The 21,910-nt window shown below is 42.5% G+C and overlaps 2 protein-coding genes across 9 annotated transcripts in view; one reads left to right on the forward strand and one right to left on the reverse strand.

Moving 5' to 3' along the window:
* Window positions 1-21,910, forward strand: part of ITPR2 (inositol 1,4,5-trisphosphate receptor type 2) — a 243,926-nt gene that overhangs the window by 136,623 nt on the left and 85,393 nt on the right. The gene's annotated exons all lie outside the window — the stretch shown is intronic.
* On the reverse strand, window positions 5,167-8,142 carry LOC119708357. The gene is made up of 2 exons (XM_038154654.1): window positions 6,899-8,142; window positions 5,167-6,774 (listed from the first exon to the last, which is right to left on the reverse strand). The coding sequence occupies exon 1, from the start codon at window positions 7,983-7,985 to the stop codon at window positions 7,212-7,214; it is 774 nt and encodes a 257-aa protein (XP_038010582.1). The 5' UTR covers window positions 7,986-8,142; the 3' UTR covers window positions 5,167-6,774; window positions 6,899-7,211.

Below are 21,910 nucleotides of genomic sequence, written 5' to 3' on the forward strand. Positions count from 1 at the left end.
AAGCAGTTTAATCTGCTGCAGGGGCAGTGAGCACAGGCCTAACTACACTGCAGTCGTGATTTTGCCCTCTCTTTAACATGCATAACTGTTAACTCACCATGATGCAAATAAAGTATCTCCAGAGACCTAAAGGTACTTCTGTCTCAAGTGATAGTTCAGTGAGCAGTGGTGCTCACTACTCTCTGGTACTTACTCTTTTTTGTTTCAAAACCTTGGTTATTTTTCCTTTGTTCTTCAAGTCACAAACAAATCTAATGGCAGGATGCCCGGGCTGTAAAAACACACGGTTGTTAACACATTTCATCCAAAAGATTGTAGTCTCTCAGCAGCTCATATTTATCAAATTTTAAGATTATGGTATGTTGTTATCCAGTTTTCTTTCAGAAATATTAAGCCCCAAATCCTGATTGATAAATTATTTTGGAACTTATATCATCTGCCCTTCTCACATACATCATCTCACCTCTAAAGGAGCACTGATGCTGTAAAATATTTTTTGTAGCTACTGATTAAAACAGCATCAACCAAAACAATAAAACTGGAGTAGCTTGTTCCTTACTATGAACTTCAAATGACCAATTTCTGCTCTGGAATTTGCCCTTTACACAGTGTATGGGACATAGGGGGTTTGCCCCTCTTATTTCACATTAACACCTTCCTATGGATGTGATCTTAAGAAGAGCAAACCAGCAAGAAAATCTTAACTGTCTGCAAACTGTTTGACATCCTTCTCTATTGATATTGCTATTCATTAAAAACAAATTAAAAAGAGTGCAAGAGAAGAGAGCTATTTAATAAATGAAACTGTTAGAGCTCTGAGGATGATTCATCTCACCTTACTCAGGTACAATATTCATGGAATTGATCAGGATCCTTTTTGTAAACAACAGCAACTAGATTTTCTAGTTGTTTTGAATACAGGTGAAATGAATTTCACTAAAGACTTCAGTACATCTGGAAGTCAAATTCCATGCTCACTATAGCTCTTTGAATCAAATTCTACATCATGAAGATATCAGGATCAAGGTTTTCTCCCTGGTTTGTTTTATTTCTGTATTTTAAATTATGAATAAAGCAGATTTTTAGGAATTTAGTGGAAGGTTCTAGCAGGTCTTAGATTGGCAAGGACTAGGTAAATGACCAAAAATATGTTGTAAATTACTATGTAAAATGAGTCAACAGTTTTATCATATGGTTCATGTCTCCAGGTGTGTGGAGTTTTGTATGATGATAGATTCATAAATATAAATATTTATTTTAGGTTATTTATTCCTATTCTTTCTCTTTTACCTCCATAGTGGAGTGATATTAGAAGATAAATATTAGAATGTTAATTTGGTGTCTTAGCAAATTGTTTTGTTTTTAATGGAGTAGATGGTCTTGTTTAGAATGATATGTTTTAATGCTCTCAGAGTTACTTAATAGGAATAAAAACATAATTCCCATGGCCACCCTAATTTTAATGACTGGTGGTTGTTCAAGGTGCCCAGCTGACATCCCAAGGAACCTTTGTGCTTATTGGCAGAGCAGGAGCAATTGACATGGGTGCAACAGGGCTTTCCATAACCTGGGAGCAGCTACACTGAGGTGGGAAGGCAGTTCAGAGGAACATGTGAGAGAAACAAATTGCAGGCACCCTGATGTTTGGGATGGTTGCAAGGTTTTTTGGGAGTTAGGAGAATAAAACTGCATAAACCTTCTTCCCGACTATGATTCTAGAAGATGTTTCTCCCCACATGCTTCCCATTCCCTTTTGAGAATTAATTCCTATATGAAAAGGCCACATTTATGGGTAGTTTCAGTACCACTGCCAGGTAATGGTTATAATTCTTGCTGAGAAACACAGAGAGTGCTGCAGTATCACAGAGACCACAGTGTGGCAACTGTGGACTTGTCAGAAACATCTCCTGTCTGTGGGAGCAGGTCAGCTGCTGCTGCACGGCTCAATTCCCACAGCAGGCAAATGTCTGCAGTAGTCGTAGAGGGGGCAAGAGAAAATGTCTCCTTTGGTTTTGAATTTCCTTGGAAGGGGAAAAGAGTTCTTTTGTTTTCTGGGTGGTTTGGAGGTTTTTTTGTTTTGGATTTTCTTTTTTTTGGTTTTTGGTTTGTTGTTGTTGTTTTGCTGTTATTGTTGATGTTGTTGTTGTTGTCTATCACAAATTTGCTGCTGCTTTATTTAATATGTTTGAGCAACAACCCTGTTTGTACTTTGCAGTCGCACCAGAGATACCAGTGAGCAGAATTCAATGCCTTGTATTAAGGATGGCCAATGAATATTTATGATAGACCTAGGGAGCCAGTAATAAAAATGAAATCGGCATGATGCCACTAGATCCAAATCTTTGATCTCTGTTTTAAGAGAAATACAATAAAGCAGGGGATAATGGACTCATTATAATGGAATGGTTAGTTATGGTTACTTAGGGCAGCTTGAATAGGTGGCATTACATAAACTGCTCTAGTCCAAGATTTACGATCCAGAAATGTGTTTCAGGCACTGAGTTTCTACAGAAAACATCAGTTTATGATATTGTTCTCGTTTATTTGGTCCAAGCACAATTAATTAAATATACATCCCTTTCAGATCCAGGATGGGGCATGCTCTTGCCTTACTAGGGATAGCAAAAGCACTAAGAACCAGCAAGGCCCTTCTCCTTGACCTCTTTCTGTGCTTCTGGTCCTCATCCATCACCCCATGAGCAGGTGGAGGGAGGGCTGGGCATTTTACAAGGGTGGAAATTAGATTCCACTCCCTGCCCAGGCTGTCTTACCAGATACCAGGTGTGAGGGGACACTTGAGGTCATCAGGAGAGAGGGGACAGCTGCCTGTTTGGTAACACCAGGAGTGCACAGGTGTGGTGGCTGGAAATGTGTGCCACAGCTGGATGCACCCACCTCCACCAGGAGCAGGGAGAATCTCCTGCTGAGTGCTGAGACAGCTCCTGGGAAGCCTAATGAAGGAGCTGCTAGTTGACAGGGATGGGGAGCAGGAGCAAGTGAGCTATTTTTCTTTCTATGGTTGCAATTACTTGCTTAACACCCCTGCCACACCAAGCAGGATGCAGAGGAGGGCTGATTCCAGGTTGTGGATGAAAGCTGATCGCAAGGTCTCTGTCTAGCCAGGCAGGAGGAGGAAATGGAAACTCACTGTTTTCTGGTTTGTTTCAAACTGATGTAATTTCTAAGGGACTTCATCACTAATGACATCTGGCAAGGGATTAGTCTGTAATGTGGCCCATCTCCCCCTTTGCAAGAAAAAGAAAATATATGCTATATTGAACTTTGGAAAACAGCTATTAAGCAACCACAGTAACTGCTTCTGATAGGTCTTTTTTTTTTTTTTTTTTTTTTGGTCTGATGAGGATTTTACCCAGCATGTTTGGCCTTGGAGGAGTGCCTGGATGGTATTGCCAGCTGGAATTGTCAGAGCTGCTTTGTCTTCTGTCCCAGGAAAACAGAAGCCTGGCGGGCAGTCACTCTCGCTCTTATTTCATATCCCTGCTTAGTCAGAGTTGCCAGCCCCAAGCACTGAAAACCCTGAGTCAGGCCACAAACAAATCACGAGATTTGGCTTGAAAATCATGAGATTTTTTAATTACAAATAGTTTATTTGGGATTTCTCTGAGTCTTTAGAGTATCTAGTCTTCCAATTCTACTGTACAAATCCCAGAGTTTGAAGTATGCTTTGCTGCATTATGCATGTGTTTATTTACTGAAATAAAAGCCAGGTTCATTTATAGTTACCTGACCTCTGCAGTTCATGGGGAAAAGACCAGAATACTCAGAGCTCACATTAGGGGATCCTTTCTACTGCCAGGGGTGCCAGCAAGAGGCACTGATGGCCCTCAGCTGGGGCACAGGGAAATGTGCTCATCAGGGTGGGACTGGTGTTGTTAACTCCAGGTACAGAGGGGTTGTCAAGGTACAGTGAGGGTTGGGAACAGGGCTTTGTTACTCTGAAAATTCCTTTTGGCAGACCTGTCCAAAACCTTTTGTCCCAAATTACTGAGAAGCTACACCAGCAAAATCTTCTTATATTCCTTTTTCCTGCAGCTTTTTATCCTTTCCCCTGGCTTACTTTTTTAATACTTTTCTCCTCTTTCTTGCAAAACACTTGATTTTTTGACTCCTTAGCTGTTTACAGTAGCATTTGTGTCCTATCAACCCTCCATCCAGTAGGGCTGGATACCAGTCTGCCTGACTCTCCTGCAAAAGAAATTTAGATAACCTTAACTCTCAGGTCTTTCAGTTTTGAGACTCCTTACTGCTTCCAGAGGAACAAGCTTCCCTTGAACCAGGTGTTTTCTCAGCTGTGACCAGTTAGAGGTTCCCAGCTCTAAGGTTCCTCCCAAGCTGCTCTACTGGGTGCAGTTCAGCATTTTAAGAAACCAAACTCTTCTAAATATACAAATATTTGACTGTGGCTCTCTAAAAATGAAAACCTTTGCATTTAAACAAATGCTGGAAGCCCTGCACGTCGTTGGGAAGTTCTGCTTTTACATTTTTTTTGAAGGGGCTAAAAAATGTTCCTGGAGAACAGACTGAGCAGCCTGAGTATTCTTAATTTTGCAAGGAGACCCACATTAACTAGGTTGCTTTTGTGAGGCAGAGGACATTAACAGTGGTAATTCACTGCTGGCAATAAAGTGTGGGCTGGTCAGTAAATTCACCCAGGATGGCACAGAGGATTGTTCTGGTTATATGTCACAGTCTTTATTAAATTTGCCCTGGTTGTTGCTGTCCCTTTGTTGTAGTCATGATAATTCTCACAATAAAACCAACCATAAGAACTTAGAAAGGGCTGTTTGAAAGAAGGAAGTTGAACCATTTCTTCTTTTCTTTCATATTTAAGTATTCTTACAGCAAATAACGTCATGCCTGGGAAAACCTCAGATTTTATTGTTTGAGTTTGGATTTTTGTTCTGTGTGGGGAAATGTTTTCATGAATAAAAAACCCCAAACAACCCAAAACATCATTCAGAGCAGCAAGTTCAGGAGATTACTTGGGGTTGGGGTGTGCTTAGACAGAAATGAGTAATTTGTACTGCAGAAATCTGGGTAAAGTGGTACCTATTTGTGCCTGTGCAGGACATCAGGTGACAGCAGTGCTGGCTGTGTGTGGGCACAGGGCTGGGAGGTGGCAGCTGAACTGGAGTCCCACCTGATGCTCAGCCAGGCTGCTGAGAAGGGTTTGCTGTCCCCAGTGTGGTCTGCAGGGAGCCACTTGACTTAGATGAAGCTTTTTCTACGAAGAGATTTCCATACTTGCAATACTGAAAGAGCTTGTTTTAACTCAGTACCAAATTCTAGCACACTGGGTACTCTAAATGCAGGTCTTTTACTTCCCTTTTTAAAGAAAAAGAAAAGTAAAAAACCCTAAGAAATCAGCTATTTGATACATACTTTAATTCATCATGTATTTGACCTATTTTTTAAACTATAAACAATTTGAAACTAAAGAAACAATTCCTTTGTCTCTTTAAACTATCTCTTTCCTATTTTTGCACATGCTTTTTCCTTTTCCTTTATTTTTCCCCTGATTTTTAGCTGAAGAAAGACTTTATTTGGGAGCAGGAAAGGAAATGTTGCTGGAATAATGTTTTCTTTTGATCTACCCCACAGTTTATGGCTTCTGTGTCTTAAGTTCAGTACTTTGATCACTATCTGTCTGTTTTGCTGCTAAGCCCTATGCAGTGTGATGTTACTATTGAGCCAGCTGGGGCTCTGCCCCCCTGCAAGAACCATGAGGTAGTAAAATCAGAGTAAATTAAAAGAGTTTTCTCAAGCCTTTTCTGCATGATTCTCAACTCTTAATTTCACAGCTGAAAAGTGGCTGCTTTCTTTCCCCTGCCACTGCCATGCCCGTCCAGCTCCATCTTCCAGCAGGGGCCTCCAGAGCCACAGGAGGTGGCAAAGCAGCACCAGGCAGCTGCAGCTCTGCACAAAGGGGCTCTTTCACACACGTTCCTGCTAGGAGAGCACATGTGCAGCTAAAACAAGTTCCACTGCCCATCTGACTTGAGCAACAGCCACCCTGGGGAAGCTGTCTTTTTTTTTTTTTTTTTCTCCCTGAGATTGGTCAACAGATATATATTGTCCTAATGCTTGTTACTGACTCTGTGAGTGTGGTGGTTAGGCCCAGAGTTTTGGTAATTCTAGATTATTTTGTGGTGAGGAGGGTTGCTGAAGGACAAGGGAAGGGAACTGAAGTTCCACCTGACAGGCTACTCCAGCACAAGCGCTGCCTCTTGCCCTGAGCTTGCTGCACTGGGAGGTACCACCACCCTGGGCACGTGTCAGTGCAGCACAGGGTACTTTTTAAGTAGCACAAGCTCACTCCTGTTTTGGGCTCCTCTCCAGGGAACTCAGTGACTCACCTTGAGAGAAGGTCTCTCTGAAAGTGGAAGCAGGACTTTGCGTATGACAGTGCAGAACCTCGCAGGTTGGCAGGGCGCCCGTCTTCTCCTCCTAAATCAAGGAGTGTGCTCCTGGGCTTTGTGAATGAAAGATTTGTTGGGGGGAAAAATGGGATGAAGTCTTAAAATAAAAAAGAAATTATTAAGCTTGGCTTACTGTGTAAACTCCTGTTCTGAAGTTGGCTTCTATTGGAAAAAACCATGCTTTTAGAAATTTGCTGCAATGTTGGCATGCATGAAAGGAGCCGCTTCTTGGGTTGTACAGAATCCAGAGACTCTTCCTGCTGTGTTGGCCAACTTGATTTGCAATGCCTGTTCTCCTGAAGGTGGATTTCTGGGTCAAGGTGGCTCCAAAAATCTGCAACCCAAGGGGGTGATCCAACAAAAGACAAAGCATTAGACCTTCTATGGAGCACCCTCCCCTACACATGTGCCTGTGGCCCACAGGTACTGCTGCCCAGGGTGTGTGGGGTGGCTACCACCTTCCGAGGGAGCCAGATGGATGCTGGTTAGGAGATCTGGGACACGTGTTAACCTCACATTCCTGTGATCCATGGCTGTCATACCTGTGGAAATGTTTATATCCATCATACCGTGGGGATGCAAACCTGCAGACAGTGACACTGGGAGGGACCCTCTTGCCTGGAGGGCATGTGGCTTTGACACGGGGAGGAGCACGTTTTATCCCCAGCAGCCACTATATATCCATTATTAAATACCACCTGCCTTGTTTGCAGAAAATCCCTCCGGATGACACTGGAGGCATTTCAAAACCCACCTGGACGCGTTCCTTTGTCACCAAGGCGGGGGGGGTTGGACTGGACGAGCTCCAGCGGTCCCTTCCAGCCCCAACAATCCTGGGATTGTGTGAGTGATGAGCGTGGTGACAGGAGAGGCCCGTGCCCAGCCCTCCCCACAGGTGCTAGGCGGCTGATTTGGGTGAGAGCCGCGGCAGCAGGAGGGGGCAGAGCGGTGCCCCAGGCTTTCCCGCTGTGCCGGGGGGATGCGGGCGAGTGCAAGGCGCCGGCTTCCACCTTTCCAATTGGCCCCCGCGCTGTAATCGCCTTTGCCCGGGCAGCGATTTAATGAGCTGTTTGGGCATGTGACCGCGGCGCATGTGAGCGGCGCTGCCGGGGGAGGCGCGGGCGCTGTTATGTAATGGGCGCAGTGTCTGGCTCCGTGCGGCGGCCCCGAGCCCGCGGGGAGCGCGGCCCCGCCGGCAGGAGCGGAGAAATGGCTCCCGAGCTGCCTGCGGGGCTGCATTTGCATGGAGCGCGCATCCCCTGCGCCGCCCGAGGGAGCCGCCAATCGCGCCTTATGCATCGCGGCGGGAGCGGCAGCGGCGCCGAGGGACAAACGGAGCCCCCGCTCCTTCTCCTCTGTCACAAGAGCATGGAACACGGCTTTATTTATTAACCGGCTCCTCTCCCGCTTTGCCGCCGCCTCGAGAAGGGGTTCCGCAGGCAGCAGAGGTGCCTCCCGGTGTTGGGGGATGCGGGATTTGGCAGAGGATGCTGGAGTGCCGGCACTGAGGTTTGGGTGTGCAGGTGGCCTGTGAGGAGTTGCCATAAATTATTTTCTGTGTGACTCCCTCGTGGCATTGCACGGGGGTGCCTGTGTGAAGCTGCAGATGTTCTTGCCATCAACCCCCTCACCTTTTATCTAGTTCTGTGGGGAAAAACAAAACAAAAACAAAACAAAAACAAAAAAAAAAAAAAAAAAAAAAAAAAAACCAAAAAAAAACCCAAACCAAAAACAAAAAAAGAAAAAAACACAAAAAAAACCCCCAAACCAAACCAAAACAAAAAACACCAAGGTATCGTGACTGTGGGGATGAAAAAGCCCCATGAAATGTGGAGCATCTGGGGCAGCTTTAAATTTCAGTAACAATTTCTATCAATAGCCGGCTGAGGAGCAAATTGACATAACAGGTCTGACAGATAGAAAAGTGCTTCCCCCATCCCCACCCTGCAGCATTCACCATTTCTCCAAAGTACCATTTGGAATCCCATCCTTCCTCCTCTGAGGGAAGCTAATGTTCATTGTCTTGCCCTTGAAAAGAACAATGGTGCTGCCCAGGAGCTGTGAAGAAACCAAACCCTCTGAAATGTTGAGCTGTAATAAATCTCCCCTACTTTCTAAGGGCCGGAATATACTGCTTACAAGCAGTCTGATTGCATGGCAGTCAAAACATTTTCCTCTTAAACATTTCCCCTGCCACTACTACAGTAAGAAAATTGCTGTTTATAAAGCTGTGCTTGCAACAAACTTCAGTGCTGTTTGATAAGATCAGGTATACTGGTTGTGCATCTGGGGAATATTCAATAAATAATATCACTTTATATGATACAGATTCTATTATCCTGTATTTATTGTATTTCCATGAGGAAGTTATTGTTGGAGTTGTTTTTGTATTAAAAAGCATCACAAAACGGTGTTTTGTTTTGGTGGGAATAAGTTTTCTGTCCTCCCTTCTGCTGCTTTTCCTCCGTTCTTTCACTTTACCTCTCTATATACAGCAGACTCATGTTTAAATATACATTATTATGTATAGTTACATAACTCTGTCTTGTAAGTGCTGAAAAATGATCCCTGGCTTTATCTTCTGAGTATATTTTTAAATTAACAGGTTTTGTGTATAATCTAGTACAGTCAAAAGAGAGAGGGAGGCATGCTGCTACTACATAAGGATAGTTTCCCACAAATTAGAACAAAAATAATAGAAATTATACTCCAGCAAATATCATATGCTGTGCTTTTGCTAGCCAGTGAGTCTTAAAACCAAAGAGTATAAATGTGTTTGCTAACGAGTGGATACTGAGTTGATTTAATGAGTTAGTGATTCAGTTGGTGACTGCTCATTATCATCAGAGAATTTAACTTGCTGCAGCAACTCAGAAAATAAATGAGTACAGCTCAGACTGGACTGTGTTGTGAGCAAAATGAGAACTTCTCTCTGCAGCTTTAGCAGTCTTTGGTTTTTCCTGCTTTGTATCAGTCATGCTGAGCTGTGGTTCAGGCCCTTTAACCATCCATTGCTGTTCTTTCCAAGGGTGGGTATGGAAGTGGTGCCAGATGCTGCCTCTCATGAGCAGAGGGAATGCCCAGACAGGTAAACAGATTCAGAGGTCTTGACAGCTGGAGATTAACAACAGGCCTTCTCCCGGAATAAAGGACCATTCTTCTCCCAAGGTGTGGAGAGGGAATATTAGGACTCTGGTTATCATCTAACAGACATTACAGGAGATAAAGGAGCTCCAAAGGTGTGGAAAGCTCTGTCTACAGCTTGAGCAGGTTAGGTTGCTTATGAACAAAAGCATGCCAGGAGTCCTGCTGGACTCTGCCAGTGCTGAAAGTGTTTGACTGGTTGAATGGAATCACCTTATTCAGATAACACTTATGGAAAGAAAACAGCAAAACTCTTCCCATTCTGTAGCCTACATTTTATGGTGCTTCATTCCTTAAATACCAATGTGCCCTCAGAGCTGTGGGTTACTAGATATGCAGAAGCACAGCACATAAATAATGACATTTGTTGTATTTTGGAGTTGTTAGGAAATCAGTGTCCCCGTAGGGTATAAATACTGTAGAAGAGGGTTTGTGTGGTTGTGCTTCAAGACAAAAGTTCTTTATCTTTCAAATATACAGTTGCAGAGAAAACTGTATATTAAAAAAAACCTGATTTTTTTTTCCCTCCTTGGTGCAGAGTTTTAGAATCTGCTTCTGATTGCTCGGGCTTTGCTGCTATCACCTGATTTTTACATGGTGCTGAAACTCAGAGATGTATGCAGTGAAACTTTAAAATTGTGTTGAGTTTTGGAAATGTTCACCTGTTAAAAAAAAAAAATAAAGAAAGCCAGCCTACAGAGAGTTTTAAAAATAGCCGAAGTCCTCCTGGAATTCAATTACAGATGCCTACCAGCTGCTTCCCCTGCCCAGGACCTGCATTTCAAGTTTCTCTGTTCCTCTGGATGTTCCTTGCAGGGGAACAGCCCGTGTGACATGACTGATGAACAGAGAGATTGGAGAGAGAGGTGCTGGGGTATGGCCCCCTGCCATCCTTCCATCCCACCTGCTGCTTGGGCTGTCCTTTCATAGTCACGATTTGAGCTGTGCGATTGTTGTACAATGTGGATGCCGGCTGTGCGGCCACTGCTGGGACTGGCACTTTATTCTCATGCTATGTGCAATGACTTTTTCAAAAGCTTTTTATTTAGCCCCTGTAGCACTGTGTCTTACAAAAAAACCCATTATAAGAATCCTGTCTTCTTGGATCTGTATTCTGTCTGAGTTCACAGGCACACATTATGTCCCCCATTTGCTAAAACACCGAAGTGCAGACCCTGAGCTAAACTGCAGGCTTCATTTCCCCTGGAAATACATGCAGATTGTAATAGATTTGCCCATAAGTGCCCATGCTGGATTCTTCCATAATATGGACCTTGCCCTTAAGAAATTATTTCCAAACTTGTCGTGTAGGATCAAAATAATTTTTTTTTTTTAAAGGCAAAACACCAAAACTCTGCTTACTTATTAAATTACATGGACTGTCTTTCGTTGAGTACCATCTTTTTTTTTGGTCTGGTTGCAGATGATTCAGCTGTCCAGTTGCAGGAGAACATTTTCCAGCAACGTAGTTTGGATGTAATCCTCTTTCTGGTATTGTCCTGTTTTCCCCCCATAGGCTTTCTGTGTGTGCCCATCTGTGTGTGGCAGTGACAGGAGCTTTCCACCCAGCCTGGCTGTCTGCAGGATCTCACTGGTTCTGTGCTGCCTTGCTCTCTTGGGTATGGTTTGACTCTTTGATTGGGAAGAATATGGTTTGAGGGTTTGTGGCAGAAATTCATTTACTAATTCATAGGGGAGGGAAGTGGGGGAGGAGAGGAGAGGGAAGAGAAATAATTCTTTGGTACAGAACAACAATCCTCCAAGGACATAGTTACAGTATTTTTTGTTAAAGAACAACGTGTTTATTTTCAAATCCTGTAGAAAATGCAGTGATTCTGTGGCTTAGGCTGTTGCCTGCTTAGCACACAGCTATGCTGCAGATACAGCTGTTCTGAGCTGAGCAGTCCCTGCTTGATGTCTGGTCCCACTGATTTCACGAGACAATTCTTACTCACAGGTCTTCACATAATATGACATGGCTGCCTGAGAGCTGGAGACATGAACGCCTTGTTTGATTTGAGATTTTTCAGTGATTTTTAATTTTGATGCAGAGATCCCAGCAGAACTGATTTTAATTAAGAACATGATCCGTAGCTCTTAGATTTAATGATGGGATATACCTGCTTACAGTGTACAGTGCTGCCCTGCCTTAGGGATCTCTGGGCTAGCTCCAAATTAACTCATTTCATGAATTAGTTTCACAAGCAGAATTTTGCAGCTTCCCTTCTGGTGCTGTCTTGTTTTGTTTTCTGAGGTTCCTCTCCATAGTGAGGCATGGATGCACCCACAGCCTCTTATGAACTGAAGTCAGATTTGGTGTTAAAACCAAGCAGTTCTTTGCTGTTTGATATGTAGATTTATTTTTTTTCATCCTAAGATTTTAAGTTAGGCTAAAGGTCAATGCTTCCAACTTTTATTTTTAAAGGAGGCTGATACCTGTGTGATTTAAGTGATGAAGCTGGTGTCTGAGAAGCAGAAGTGCACACAGCAAATCTCTGGAGCTGACAGATTTCAAAGGGGTGTAGCTGGTTGTGTAAGCAACTAGCTTGGATGGTTTGATGTAATGCTGTTTCCAGACACTGTGGGGATTACATATGCCAGGGCTAGGTGTTGCCAGACAGTAACCACAGCAATTCACCCTCGAGATAATTACCACCTACAGCAAGGCTAGCAGCTTTTAAATGAGGAGGAGTGGGATTCTTTATCTAGGAAAACACCAAGGACGTTATGTCTTTCTGTAAATCCACTTAATTTCTTCATTAAAAGGGCAAGGAATATTGACAAACCTCAGCCAACACTGTGCATAATGAAGCATTTGTTTAAATACTCCCTTTGATATTAAACTGTAGCACAGGCAGAATCCAGAAAAATCAGGTGGCTTTTCTTGCAGCTCATACAGCATTAGCAGTGGTTTTGGACATGTAGCACAGCACTGTTACATGGGAGCCTTTAATGTGCATTTTGAGCACTTCGTTTCCCTCTCTCTGGATACTAAAATTATTAATGTTGTAAGTATAGCTCTAGCCACTTACAGGCCTCTTTTGGATGGTTGATTGCTTAAAATATGCAGCAACATTGTTAGAGGGGGAAATGCCAAGCTAAAAATTCCTTACTTCCTTTTCTTACCTACTTCACTAATTCATCTCATTAGTAGATTAAGAAACAAGTTGTCTTGCAACTGCAGAGGTTGTTTTTGTGTGGATGTCGGGGGATTGTATCCTTCATGGAGTGCAGACATGCAAAAAAAGGTGCTTGGAATTTGGTTGTTTTGCTGTGCTGGTAGGAGTAACAGATCAGGGGAATGTAAGATGGCTCCTTGGCACCTGATCCAAATCCCATTAAAGCCAGTAAAAAGATTTCTAATGTTATTAGAGCCATGATGGGATCACTCCAGCTGCACTTTCCTTGTTCCCTTGCTGCTGGCATTGCCTGCTCAGAGCTCCCAGTGGGATCAGTCTTAACAAGCAGGAACTTTCGCACCCTTGCCCTCTGGGAAACTGGTGTTTGCTGGTTTAAAGGTTTCCCAGTCATTGCACCTGCTTCTGACCATTACAAAACTCGTGTAGCTGTAGTAGAAATGCTGATGGGGAGAGCCAAGTGGGCCCTTGGTGCTGTTATTTAAAATCTGCCTACCTGGTTTGCAGATAGAATCAATTACTTTGCCATTTGTGTGATCTGCATTCTTCCTTCTTGTAACTATGGGCACAAAGCCTGATATTGAAAGGTGGTCACTTGTGGCACAGGTCTAGGGTTTCAGTCATTTGGATGAGCCCCTTTTGATTTATGCCATGAAAGCTGAAAAATAGTTCTGTGCTGGCAAAAACTCAGGGTGCCTTCAGTGCAAAATTAATTACAGTGTAGGGGAATGCACCCACTGCCAAAAATATTTGACAGAGCATGAAAGAAGTCCAGTTTGCTCTGTTAGGTATGTCTGCAAAATGCTGGAGGGGTACCTGCTGTTTGCTTATGAAACATTGCAGGTATGGACAGCTGTGCTCAGCTGAGTCTCAGGAGCTGAATGCCCCTCTCTGCATCCCACATCAGCTCCAACTTCTTGATTGCTCCTCAGCCTGTAACTTGCAGCTCTCCCAGCACAGCATTCTGCTGTTCTGCCTCATGGAAGGGTTTGGCCATCACAGCTTTGCAATAAATACATCTATAATCTTGTTGTTGGAGCATCTTAATTAATGTCGTAAGAGCTGGCTCTTGAGCACTGCTTTTGAGCCGTGTGAGCTCCTGGCTGTGGAATACTTGAAATGATCATAAATCTCCTTGAGATGGATTTTTCATCCCCTGGAACATAACCCCAGCCCCACTTGCACCTGAACTTCTTTTGTGTGTAATTTAATACCAGAAGCAGGAGAAAGCGTCTCAAGTGATTTCCTGTGAACCTTTGCTTGAGGTGAAGGAGGAGACAGATGCATTCACTGCCTGAAAAATGATTGGCTATTGGATCAATAGATCAGATCATTTGGTGTGAAGGAGTGAATCTCTTTTTGCCACTATTAGAATGGTATGAAGCAGATTTTCTTTTCTCATTGAGACTGTCTGTGTGACAGGTGCAGTAGTAGTTAGGCCAAGAGATGGGCTTGCATTTGTGAAGCTAAAAAATCTCTGTCCACTCTCGAGGCTGAGGGCATTCAGTAGGCACACAGCTCACTGCCCAGCAGGCATAGTCAGCATCTCCCCACAAAGACCCCATGCTCTTGGAAGGATGTGGGAATAATACATGTCATGTGAAAGCTCTGTCCTTCAATGCAGTCAATGTGGGTGAAACCATAAACCCTGCGGTAGTATTTACAGAGTAACTTGTGCTGTTAAAGGGAAAATCTAAAATAATTGTGGGGTTTTGACTCTGACTGCATTTCTCTCTCCCTGTGCTGTATTGCCTCATGTTTGGAGTCCTAATTTAGGTAAAACTTTAGGCAGGAGAACAATATTCTGAGGCACACTGCTTACTTGCAGGTAGTGCACACTCCCATTATCATCAGTGCTATGCAAAGACCGTAGCATCTTTCTGGGGCAGACTGTAAATTGAGGCCTGCAAGATCTGGCCATGTCCTCTCTATCCTACTTTTTCTTTTGCCTTATGATAGAAGATTTATATTTGCATGTCACAAAGCAGATCATAATGGTTATCTCAGAGCTCATTGTTATTTTGCAGTGTTTTTATGAGGCTGGCAGCCTAATGCTGCAAAGTTGTTTGTAATGTTAAGCTTCTACACCTAAAGCAGTGAGGTATCCATGGTAACTGTCTTGCCTGTACACAGTCCCTCGGCAGCCTTTTCACACAGGTCAGAGCACGCACATTCCCAGAAATTGACTCAATTTAGTCTGCCTTAAACATCAGGTAATTTTAAAAAGGCACTGGCTCTGATTTTTTTTTTTTTTTTTTTTTTTTTTGGTAATAGAATTTGGTTTTAATTAGTCATTCGAGCATTCTGCTAGTGAAAACAAAATAAAACACCTTTGCCACTGTAAATATGTCTATTGCTCAGATCTATTCAAATTAAATCTGAGTCTTGTGCTAAAAATGTTAAGGGCTTTGCAGCAAGCAAATTCCAAATGAAAGTTTCTACTTAACACTGCAGAAACATCCTGCTGTGAGGTTTGCAATAGCATTTTTTCATCTAGGTCCTCTGTCAGTACATGGTATACTCAGTTTCCTTTGACTTCTCTCATAGTTGAGTCCAAGATTAGACTCCAAAAATTATCCTACTTCCTTCCCCATCTCCTTGTTGATTTGCAGAATACATGTTCATTAAGATGAGTTTCTGTTCTTGTCTGTAATGATTTTTTGCAGTGGTCTGAGGTTCTTATCTGCATGTACCAAAGCCTGAGGAAAATTCTCTGCAGAACCAGCTGCCATGCTTGGAACTTTTTCATCTGCCAGTTTGCTCCCATCTTAAAGTTTTCCTGTCTAATTTTTTTGGACATCATTTTGCTTCATCTTGGTTTGTTCTGTCACTTCCAATGCTTTTCCTAAAGTGAATCATCAGGTGTGTTTCTGCTGGGAGTTTGGCTTGGTGACTCAAGTGTGAAGGAGAAGGAAAAGACTCAACTTTTAACCAGATGCTTCCTTCCCAAATGTTCACTTGCCCTTTCCCAGCATCTTTCCAGAGCTGCTTTGTTAAACAAGAGGCCGGATTGCCAGAGTAACTGAGGGACAAAAGCTACAAATCAAGTGACACATGGATTATAATGTGTCCTTGGAACAACCAGGGGATAGGCAGGAAAAAGGCAAATTTAGAGGGGGCAAGGAGGAAGAAAAAAGATGGAGGACAGCAAAGAAGGAGAGACAAAATCCAGATCCTCTCCTGGTCTCCTGCATCATCCCTTCTGCACTATATAAATCTGTCAAGCTTTTGGCTGAGTCTCAGCAGCTCATGGTGCCACAGTTAGAATACTAATGCTTGCTTCTACTTACAAGGAGTTTTAGGCCAGAGAGGGACATTAAGTATGTAGGTGGAGGCATCGAGTGGCACTCAGTCCTTTGCAGTAAAAAAAGCCATTTCATCATCAAGTGGACCCACAGGGAGACAGAAAGGCACTAATATGTATAGGAAACCAATTTATGTAACAAAGTCTTTGCGAAGTAGTAATTAATTAAAGGAACTAAATAATGGTGACGTTCTGGTCAGTGTTATTTGGGGCTAAATGAGGGATCTGGTGTTCATAGGCTGTCATCAGAGCTGAGAGGGCTGATGATGCTGTGGCTGTCTCTGCCATGCAGAGACATTCTTTAGTGCCTTAGAGGATAAGGTACTTTAGACTTTGTTAGTACAAACCAGAAGAGTCTTCTGTGGGAGTGAGAAGGAGAATTTGAAGTCACCTGGCTTAGCAAATGAGTGTGTGTGTCCCCAGGTCCACACCAGCAGAATGTCTCACTGGGGAAAAGAGCCTGGAGCTTCTCTCTAAGAAGCTGCCTTTTGTTCAAAAGCTGAAGTGTTTCTACCATTGTTTTTTGTATAAACCAGTACTATTTTGCTAAGGATATTTATCAGACAGACAAAATGCAGATCTTCTTCATGTTAGGATTTTGGTAACGTGTTTTCTTGCTATGGGAGTTCTGTGTTTAGCCTGTTTGAGTCGGGGTTCCACCTGATATTTTGGATCACTGTAGTGCTCTCCAAGTTTCCTTGTCAGAGATTTCATAAAAACCATTTTCCTCTTGAATTTACACTGGGTTGCACTGGTTTTTGTATCCAATACAAATCAACTTGGTACACTTCATGTTCTCTTTTAAACACATGTGGATTGCTAGAGGGTCAGACCAGAGGATTAAGAGTGTTTCTTGCTGTGTGGCCATCACCAGATGCTTCAGAAGGTCTAAGAACCCCCACTGCAGGCAGACTTCAAGTTTTCTATTCTTCCTGAAATCTTGGGATAATCCTTAACAGTAAGATCATAAATCTGTGGGCCCTAAAGCAAGAGATTTTGTCTTCTTTCCCATAGTTGTTTTTTTTAACATTTGCTATTGTAACTGGTTTTACTTGTTGTCTATAGACATGCCCAAATCGTCTTCTGAGTCTTGCTGAATTCTTGGCCTTGGTGACTTCCCATGGCCATCTAATTATGTGTGGGCTAACAATTACTTCTTTATCACTTTTTCATTGATCCTCTTCACATTTCATTGGGGGCTAGTTTTTGAGTGAGAGGAGAGACAGGAATTCCCAACCTCCCCATCTCCACCCCATTGAAGTTTTGCTGTGCTTTTGCTGTGTCTTTTCCAAGGTGAGCAATCTCAATCTGTAATACCAGAGTTTTTCCATACCTCTGTGTGCTCCCAGCACTTCTCTGAGCCTTCTAGGAAATGGCAACCTGTTGAAAACACAGGACTTAGATGAAACTGTGTCACTGATCCAACTTAGAGCACTAATTTTGTCTGTATCACCTCTCACCCTACTCCATGTTTTCACAAGGTTTTTTTCTGCATTCAGAACAGAGGATTTCACCAATAGTCAGAATAGCCTGAGCAGTCAGTTCTGTAGCCTCTAGAACTGTTGGTGGGTTTTGTTTTGTGTCCATTAAAAGCACTGACTTGGTGCCATGCCTGTGTAGTTTAATTCCCAGTTACTGGAACTGTAAAATTATTCTTGGTTTTCATAATGCTGTTGAGCCCTGATGTTGGAATATTGTGTGGCATTTATCAAAGAGATGTCAGGAGTGGGAATATCAGCACCCTTGAAAAACAGGAGAAAAAAATTGCTGTTCCAGGACTTCCAGAGCAGGTTTCCTGCTGGCTCCCAGTCAATCTGTGCTGTACTTAACACCTCTAAAGAAGCCTATGACATTGTATTTCCATAGCTACATGCTGTGCATGTAGGAACGTTGCAGTGATAATAGATTTCTCCTTGGAAGCAATAGACATTTAGGCATTATAATGGCAACAGCTTTATATTAAATATATGCTAAAATCTGGTATGATGAAACAGCTAATGCACATGTGCTGCAGTCTTATCTGGGACATAAATAACTCCACAATTTTAGCAAATATTGAAGGAGCAATTTAATATTATGGGTGAACAGCTTGCATATTAAATTTTATATAAACATGAATCTGTTTTTTAGTAGTGGGAATTTGAAAAGCTGAGACAGGCTCATGAAAATGTGGCTTCATCTCCCCCTTGTCTGTACCTTTGAACTGCTGATTTAATTTCAAGCAAATTTTGGTCATTTTTTCAATCAGTTATGGAGTGGCTTCAATGTTATTTTTTTTTTCTGTTCAACATAGAAGATAACTTTTTCCTGATCTTGGGAAATCTGGCATTTTTAAATTGTTGTTGCTCCTGAAATAAGATGACACTTAAAAAACTACTGGGCTCTGGTGGGACAGCCAATATATCTCTGACGGTTATTAAAAACAAAATGCTACTCTCTTAATACAATGTCTCAGTTTCATGCAGCAACTTTGGCTAATAGAAGTAGTTTATGCTGCAGTGCTGCACAAAGTCAGAATTATTTCCATGGCAGTCTTCAAAGAATGTTACCGGATTTATTTGTTTGAACTGATTAAATTTTAGACTCTAAGAAGTGAAAAGCTAATATTGGCCTCTAATTTAAAAGGGAGGATTGTGAACTGCTTTGGAAAAAGAGAGGTTTTTCCTAGCAAAAGTTGCCTTCAAAAATCAGAATGTCTGTCTGTCATTTGGAAGAGAAGCTCTGTCATAAAAAGTTCAGATATGCTAAGAAAGACCAGCTCCGTCACCAGGTCACTGTAGGTTTGTGAATCAGTGAGTAAAGTCCAGGATAATCCCTGAATGAGTCTGGAGAGGTGCTCAGCCTGCTCACTTAAGAATGATATTAATGGGAGGTGATGCAGCCTAGCCTAGCTCAGGGTCTGAGCCAGGACCTGGTTCCTCATTGCTGGGCAATAAACCTACCAAAGGCCTTTTTCCAGCCCCCTGAGGAGCTCAACACCAGGGATATGGTAGAGCCCAGCTGTTCTCTGTGGCAGCACAGCTTTTGCCAGGGCAGGAACAAGTGCTCAGGTGGTGAATGACGTTGTTTTAGTCACAAGATGATACAGTTCTCACACTTGATCAAGGGGTCCTTTCCTTCTGGTGTGGCTTTGCCTGCTAATCCTGCATTGCCATTATTTCTTAGCTACTTGGGAGTGGATTTGCTGTTTGAGGAAGAGGAGGTGTGGCTCCTTGTGGTGACAGCCCAGTGTCAGCAGCTATGTCCTTGCTGAGAGTCAGCAGCAAGGATGTGACAAAAATCAGCACATCTACCAGAGGAGGTTGCTTAATATTTATTTGATATTTTCCATCTCTGGCAATCAAAGTCCATCCACATATTTTAGGGGTCTTTTCTTTTTTCTTTTCTTTTCTTTTCTTTTCTTTTCTTTTCTTTTCTTTTCTTTTCTTTTCTTTTCTTTTCTTTTCTTTTCTTTTCTTTTCTTTTCTTTTCTTTTCTTTTCTTTTCTTTTCTTTTCTTTTCTTTTCTTTTCTTTTCTTTTCTTGCCCTCTGGCTCTGGCCACACAGTTTTCACATTTTGAAGTATTATTCCTAGGACCAGGAGCAGTAGAAATTAGCATAGTGGCAGGATGATTTGTTTTGTTCTGGACTTTTTTTTTAATGTAGACTGGAATTCTCATGCTAGCACAAAATTTTAGGTGCTGGACTTCAGGTGCCAGTTATTATCCTGATATCATCTTGAAAAGGATTATACAATTGGGAGAGTTAACATGAATAGAAAATTCCCTATCAAGTTTACTGGAAATTTATTCAAGCTGCTACTACTTTTTTTTTTTTTTTTTTTTTTAAACTGGGGAACATGAATTATATATATTTTCAAATTATCCCTGTCAAAATGGATAACTAATAAAGTGCTAGACTTGTAGTGTTTTCTAACTTTGCTCTACTTTTCTGTTTGTCTGAAATGCCACCTAATTTCATAGATGTAGTGAAAGCAGTGCAGGAGCTGGCTTTGTTCCAGGTGGGAATTGTTCTCCTCTGCTTAGAAAAGGAGGGGGGTGCTTTGTTTTCCCTGCCATGCTGTGCAGCGCAGAGTGAAGGGACAATCTGCCCATCACTGCAGTCACCACTTAGGGCGTCTCCTGCTGTATCCTTACCACACCCACATTATTTTTTGGAGCTGATTTGTCCTGGTGTTCCAGCAAGGTGGGTGCTAAGACAGTGTTTCCACACTCCACTGATAACGCTTTAAATATTTCTGCTGCCCTGAACTGCTGCAAGGTTGGTTCCCTTCCGCTGTTCCTGTTTTACTGCGTGGATGGAAGCTGCTGGAATATGTTTTGACCAGCTGTTTTCCTTTGCACTAGCCACAAGTATATTTGGAGACTGACACAAACACATATACACACTTGTTTTTTTTTCCCCTTAATGCCTGAAATCCAAGAAATCAACAACAATTTAGTATCTGTTTCCATCTAAGAATGCAAGAGGCGTTTCCCAGAAGTGTCAGGTGTGTTGATCATTTTGTCAGGCTGGCTCTCAGGGCACTCTGGATACAGGGTTGCTGATCATTGTCCAAAGCACATCTTTAAATCATGGGAAGACAGAGTCTGGCAATTCCGTGTGTTGAATATAGTGGTGTTCTGAGGTGAGTGGCACTGGAGGAAAAAATGGTTGGTTTTGACTCAGTCTTGGGGTTGTTTTGAGACAATTCATAAGCCCTTTGATTATTTTGCAAGAATGCTGAAAAATTAGTTTATTTTATAATCACATTAAGAAAATAATATAGACATATAGGGCACTTCTAACTGAATAATTCATGTTACTGTAAACATTTCTGTTGGTTGAAGAAAGTGACACAGGATGTGGTTTAATGTCATGTACACAGTAAGACTAGAAACTGTTAAGAACCAATGAGAAGTACTCTTTTAGTATTATATTAGTACTACCCAAAAATCATGTCAAATCCAAAGAAAAATTTTGAAAAGCCTATAACCTGTGTTGCAAAATAATTCTGATAACCTGCTTTAGAAAGTGTATAGGTTCCTTCAAAGGTAAGCAGTGACATAAGTACAAATTCTGAATTTCTGAAGTGTCATCTACAGTCTTCAGGGTGACCTCATTGTGGCCGTCCAGTGCCTGAAGGGAGCCTACAGGAAAGATGGAGAGAGACTCTTTACAGGGGCCTGGAGTGACAGGACAAGGGGGAATGGCTTCACACTGACAGAGAGCAGGTTTAGATTGGATATAAGGAAGAAATTGTTCCCTGTGAGGGTGCTGAGGCCCTGGCACAGGTTGTCCAGAGAAGCTGTGGCTGCCCCATCCCTGGCAGTGTTCGAGGCCAGGTTGGATGGGGCTCTGAGCAACCTGGGATAGCAGAAGCTGTCCCTGCCCATAGCAGAGGGTGGGACTGGATGACCTTTAAGGTCCCTTTCAACCCAAACCAGGCTATCATTCTATGATTTTGTGATCTTTATTAGTAGACAAGGAAGAAGTCAAGAAGTCAGTGGAACTGGCGCAGGTAAAAATGAGTAGAAAACTGAAATACAGGAGTGCCTCCTGAGCTAACTTGAAAGCTCTGAGCCAACAGGTGAAGATTTTGCTGTATCTGATCCAAACCAGGGCAGGCACTGCATCTGCCGAGCATCCCTTAGGTAGTAAATCAGGTATCTGTAATGCTCTGGCTTTGAAGTTCAACATAATAGCAATATGGCAAAAGAGAATAATGTCATGAAATTGGTGTTTGGCCACTTCTATTATTTTCCATTGCTGCCTGTTACAAATTCCTCATAAAACGTCAGAGCACGGTAGTGCTCATAAGTATGCATCTGGAAATTAAGTGTCTGTTTTGGTAAATATTCATATTAGGGCACTTAGGGGTAATTTCTTTCCTTGCAGACTATGAG

The sequence above is a fragment of the Motacilla alba genome, chromosome 1A (assembly GCF_015832195.1).
Source record: "Motacilla alba alba isolate MOTALB_02 chromosome 1A, Motacilla_alba_V1.0_pri, whole genome shotgun sequence".
Classification (NCBI taxonomy): Eukaryota; Metazoa; Chordata; class Aves; order Passeriformes; family Motacillidae; genus Motacilla; species Motacilla alba.

Coding starts and splice junctions, on each gene's coding strand:
- LOC119708357 (XM_038154654.1), bottom strand. CDS start 7,985: ATGGCAACTCCTCACAGGCCACCTGCACACCCAAACCTCAGTGCCGGC.